Genomic DNA, 5598 nt, shown 5'->3' on the forward strand with positions numbered 1-5598 from the left:
TAGTCTGTGTGATGATACATAGAATCTGTGTGATGATACATATAGTCTGTGATGATACATAGTCTGTGTGATGATACATGGAGTCTGTGTGATGATACACAGAATCTGTGTGATGATACATAGAGTCTGTGTGATGATATATAGAGTATGTGTGATGTACATAGAGTCTGTGCGATGATACATAGATGGTGTGCAATGATACATAGATGGTGTGTATTGATACATAGATAATGGGTGATGATACATAGAGTCTGTGAGATGATACATATAATCTGTGTGATGATACATGTAGTCTGTGTGATGATACATAGTCTGTGTGATGATACATAGAGCCTGTGTGATGATACATAGAGTCTGTGTGATGATACATAGAGTCTGTGTGATGATACATAGAGTCTGTGTGATGATACATAGAGTCTATGTGATGATACATAGGGGAAAATATAATGGGGTGTGAGAATCAGAAAGTGAGATATTTTGGTATAATTCTCCTGCTTTATTAAAGTGGCAATCATTTACATGGCAAAACCAGGTTGAGAAGTACAGAACTCATTGAACAACCTTCCTAATGACTAATTAGGCAATTGGAAGTTTCCAATTCGCTTAATTACTCCAGTAATTGTGTGTCATTTTTTGTGGTTTCAAAAAATTTCATCAAATGCATCCCAAATTTAATTAGAGTGTTTACTTATTTTTTCAAGTCACCTCAAAGGAGCCTAAATCATATTTTTTCTACTTTTATTTGCATTTTATTTTTTCCCGTATGAAAGAAAACAAAAAAGTTTTATCACCAGACAATATTTGCTGAATGTGTGTCGCACTTACCTGTACCGTTCATGTGTAATCATCTATATACTGTACTTACCTCACTTCCAGCCATCCAGAAAGCAGCTACATTGGATGTAACGGCAGAATCAGAAGCAAGAATCCAGTCCAATAGGCAGCGGACATCCAGGAGGCCTTTCAGGCCATCTGCCTTCTTCTTGGACCCTGGAGATGGTGGAATGACTGTCAGACTTTGTTGGTCATCACATATATCCTCCTATATATGTAAATGGTTCATCCACTTACATCCATTAAGTATCCCAAAATCCATTTTCATGTACTGAGCCCACCATCACCCTAATTCCTGTGTCTTTCAAAAACAGATCTTACAGTAATTCAACCTACACAGTAAATGATTGGAAGATGAACCACTTAAATCACAGCAGTGTCCTAGTGTCCCACACTGAATTTGTTCTCTTGGGGTTCCCTGGCATCTTGGATCACAGGAAATTGCTTACTATTCCGTTCCTTTCCATCTATGTGACCATCTTGGCTGGCAACTTCCTCATTATATATCGTATTGGTGTAGAAAACAGTCTACACTCCCCAATGTACTTCTTCATCACTTTCCTCTTCATTGTCAACGTGTCTTATACAACTTCTGTAATACCTAAATTACTCCTCCGGTTGTCCTTCGGCATAAACCAGATCTCCCTGGGTGGGTGTCTGGTGCAGATGTTTTCTATTTATTTTTTGGCTATTTTTGAGTCTGGACTCTTTTTGTCAATGGCTCTGGATAGGTACGTGGCCATCTGCAGGCCTCTGCGCTATAACGATATCATCACCAAGAATATGCTTGTCCAGCTGGTCCTCATCTGTATGGTGAGGAGCTTCATGCTGGCATCTCCAATGGTCATACTGGCTTCCAGGGCCCAGTACTGTAGATCCAATGTCATCCTGAATTTTGTTTGTGAGAACATGGCACTTCTAAGCTTGGCGTGCGGTGACATCACACCACATAACATTGTGGGCCTCAGTGTCAGGGTCTTGGTCACAGGGGTAGATGTCAGTCTTCTCCTGCTGTCCTACTGTAGCATCCTCTACACAGCCATGAAGATTGTAGTAGGGAAAGCCCGGCGTAAGGCTCTGCACACCTGCGGCACACACTTGATGGTAGCCGTGAATATGTACATGTGTGCACTGTCATCCTCTGTGTTCTACAGAATGAACACAGTAATCACCTACGATGTTCAGAATCTGGTCAACGCAATATACCTTATGATCCCGGCCACTGTAAATCCCTTTATCTATGGCTTAGGAGTGAAAGAAATCAGACGTTGCCTGATGAAATCCCTCAGGAAGAGAAACGCCAATCTGCCACCTTCAGTGTTCATCCATGCTAACAGGACATTTGCTCGCTGACTCACTGCTGAAGGAGCGGTAGACAAATGAAGTTAGATGTGAGTGTAAAGTGAGACTATTCACGTTCTTGCACCCAGGTGAATAGGAACCCTATTATTTTTCCACTTTCACTGCCCAGGGGAACAGAGAAGAGCCCCAGCACTTATCAGTGCAGGCAGGTAGTGTCTGAGGGGGACATGCTGCCTAATTGTACCTTCCTCACCATAGATGCCCCACACAGGCTGCACCTGGTTTCTACAATAACCAGGGGACCTACTTGCTTGGGGTTGCAGTGTGCCTGGTCCAGACTGCCTAGCTACAGTAGGGGCAGATTTCCGCTTTAGCAGGAGGGTATTAGTGAGAACCAGGTAGGTTCTGTCTGGTGATGCACTACTTGACAAATACATAAAAAAGTTACTGTTTAATAACTGAATTTCCAAGTAGAGCATCACCAGAGAGACCTCTCTTTCTTTCCTGCTCCCCTGGTTCCAACTAATACTGGGGATCACATAAGATCACCCAAATCATGAAGGACGGAACATCAGCAACCAGCGAAAAAGAGCTCCAAGCCAGCATAGGACTTCAGGATGATGATGTCCCAATGATAATGTCCAGAAACCAACCAATGCATTTCACTGTTGCCAACATCCTCAGGGAAGTGTATCCCTGAGGAAGTTGGCAACAATGAAATGCATCGGTTGTGATTCCCCAGTACTAGTATTATCCTAAGGAAGTTGCAAACCTGGTGTGGGTGATCTTATGTGACGTGTGCTTTCATATTTTATTCATAGATGAGTTTTTGATCCTGTTATTCTTACATTAAACCTGAAATACTACACTATGGTATATCCTGGTGTTTTTGGTGTTTGGGTTTTATTTCAGATCTATCAAATTCATACAAGGTCCTTTAATCAACTGGCCCATCTTCTAAGTGTCAGTGATGGAGAACATTTAACGTGTCATAGATAGATAGATAGATAGATAGATAGATAGATAGATAGATAATAGATGATAGATATGTAAAATAGCGTGACATTACTAAGAGTATATAGGTGGATACTCAACAATGTCAGCATTCAGTATATACAGTATGAGGAACTACATAATAGACAGGGACTATAGATTGGTCCCATAAACTACTGAAGTTTAAATTATTGTTATTCAAACAGATGAAAAAACTACAAACATAACTTGTATGTACCCACGTGCAGAGTGGGTAAGAGGGGGACTGCGAGACATGAAGGGAATCGCCTGCCACCTGAGTGGAGAGTATAAAAGGTTTTACCCGCCAGCGGCTAGGCAGTCTGCAGATCCCCTTGACCAGAGCGTGACCCAGTTCTACCAGCCGCTGTCGCTAAGAGAGCTGACTGCTGGTTTACATTTTAAAGACAGACCCTCTAACTTGCAAAAGACACAGCTTTATTAATAAAACCCCTAAATGTATTCAATATCTCTGAGGAGTGAGAGTGTGACAATACTATGCAAAACCTGTAACTAAGTATACGTCCACTTTATTTCCACACTGTAATATTTGCCGTCAAGTTGCAGTTTCCACCGATCTGCTCTCAAGAGGTCTTTACTCCCTACTAGAAGTCATATGAACCCTAAAGTCTCAGCCATAGAGAATCTGCATTATTGAAAGAGAAACAAACTTCAGATTACATATTAGTCATACCATCAGACACAGAGGGGGATGTGATATTACAGCCAAAATATATATGTATTTCTTAGCAGTATGTAAGCAACTCTATAACAAATCATGCTATAAGACCTTCATTGTCAACCCTACATATGGTTGCTATTATATCCCTTTTAGCCAGAAAAAAGAGTATTAAATACAAAGCTTCTGGGGCTGACTGACTGCATTTTCCATGGATTTAATCAGCCACAGAACCCAGATTAATAACAATGTAATGGACAAAGGTGCAATTGCCAACAGTGACCCCAATTTTTGTAGGTTACACCCCAAATTACCCACTTTTTATCTATAGTTCAAGTATCATTGTCTCTGGGATTGGGGCTCTTATTGAAAAGGCCAGCATTTCCATGGACCACCATTCACACAGATTTGTCACAGTGCTACCATAATACACACATAAGTGTTGTGAGTCATTATATACCATTATTCCCACTAGCATATCTACCATCAGATACTGCCTAGATATTAGAAAAGAGTCCACACTTTCAACCTGTTGCTGGTGGAACTTTTTTTTATACTTACCAAAATGTTTTTTCTTAGACCAATTTTTTTATTTATTTTGCAATAACATGGCGCTGCAATGGGCACTACTCTTGTCCTCTCCTGTGTCAGTGTCTGTCTGGGCTAGGAGGGAGATAACATGTTTTCAGTGGCAAATATAAAGAATACATTCTTTATTTCAACTTTTGGATTCATTATAGTGATGATATTATGGTACTTTTTTATGAGAATAAAGTTACATCAGAGAAAATTATTTTGACATTAAATAACAGCCAACAATAAAATTACCACATGGGTTTGTTATGTTCTCATATTGCCTTAATTACTTTAAATTACCCATACCATTTGTCTTATGTTTCATTGTTTACCATTTTGTATCTATTCTTTATAATGGACTATTGTGTCTTATTATTTTCACTTTGTACTTTCTCCAGTGATTGTTTTTCTTTCACTTCTATTTCTTATTCACTTATTTATTTTACAATACAAATATGTTTACCAGAGTGTAGAGCAACTGAAACATATGGATTTATAATTTAACAATAAGCTTTTCAGGTTATTACAGGAAAAAAAAATACACTAATAACTATGGATAATAAATAATGAATGGATCTGGTTCTCTGAAAACCAGACCCCCCCCAAACTTCCCAAGCCGGGCCGGGCTCAGAGTCTAGCTTGGGTTTTCCTGCCTGACTTGGATCCCAAAATGAAGCAAAATGTCATCCTTGTGCCGTCATATTCTCGTAGGTTTTGGATTCCGTAAAGGTCCCTGGTGATCGCGCCTTCTTCACTCCGGCTGTGGAGATTGCATAGTGCAGTTGTGCTCATGCTGTGTCCATCCAGAGGTGCTGATATGTGGTCCATCAAGGGGCTGGGGCTTCTGTATCCATTCACAAAGGGGCTACTGTGTCCGTCCAGTAGTGCTCTGTCAATCTAGGGGTGCTCTGCCCCAGCGTAAACAAAATAAAATCTAAAAATACTATTTAAAAATAGATATATTTTATTTTGCTATACCCCACTGTACTATACTATTTTTTTCTGCGGCACTGCTGGTCAGACTGCAGTGTATCATACCTGTATAATTATTTATGACTCATACACAGATTATGACACAGTAGGTGGTACATATTTTGCATAAATTGTGGTGTGTTCTGTACCCTACTTTTTGTTTGTTGATAGATATGGAGGATGAATTGAGAGAGCAGGAAGCACATACTAGTGCTGCAGGTGCT

At 40.1% G+C, this 5598-nt stretch overlaps 1 protein-coding gene across 1 annotated transcript; it reads left to right on the forward strand.

Moving 5' to 3' along the window:
* The first annotated feature begins 1188 nt into the window (after positions 1-1188).
* Positions 1189-2187, forward strand: LOC134989032 (olfactory receptor 52Z1P-like). Its single transcript, XM_063950585.1, has one exon. It carries the CDS (start codon positions 1189-1191, stop codon positions 2185-2187), a length of 999 nt encoding a protein of 332 aa, XP_063806655.1.
* Positions 2188-5598: the final 3411 nt, after the last annotated feature.

The sequence above is a fragment of the Pseudophryne corroboree genome, chromosome 2, assembly GCF_028390025.1.
Source record: "Pseudophryne corroboree isolate aPseCor3 chromosome 2, aPseCor3.hap2, whole genome shotgun sequence".
NCBI lineage: Eukaryota > Metazoa > Chordata > Amphibia > Anura > Myobatrachidae > Pseudophryne > Pseudophryne corroboree.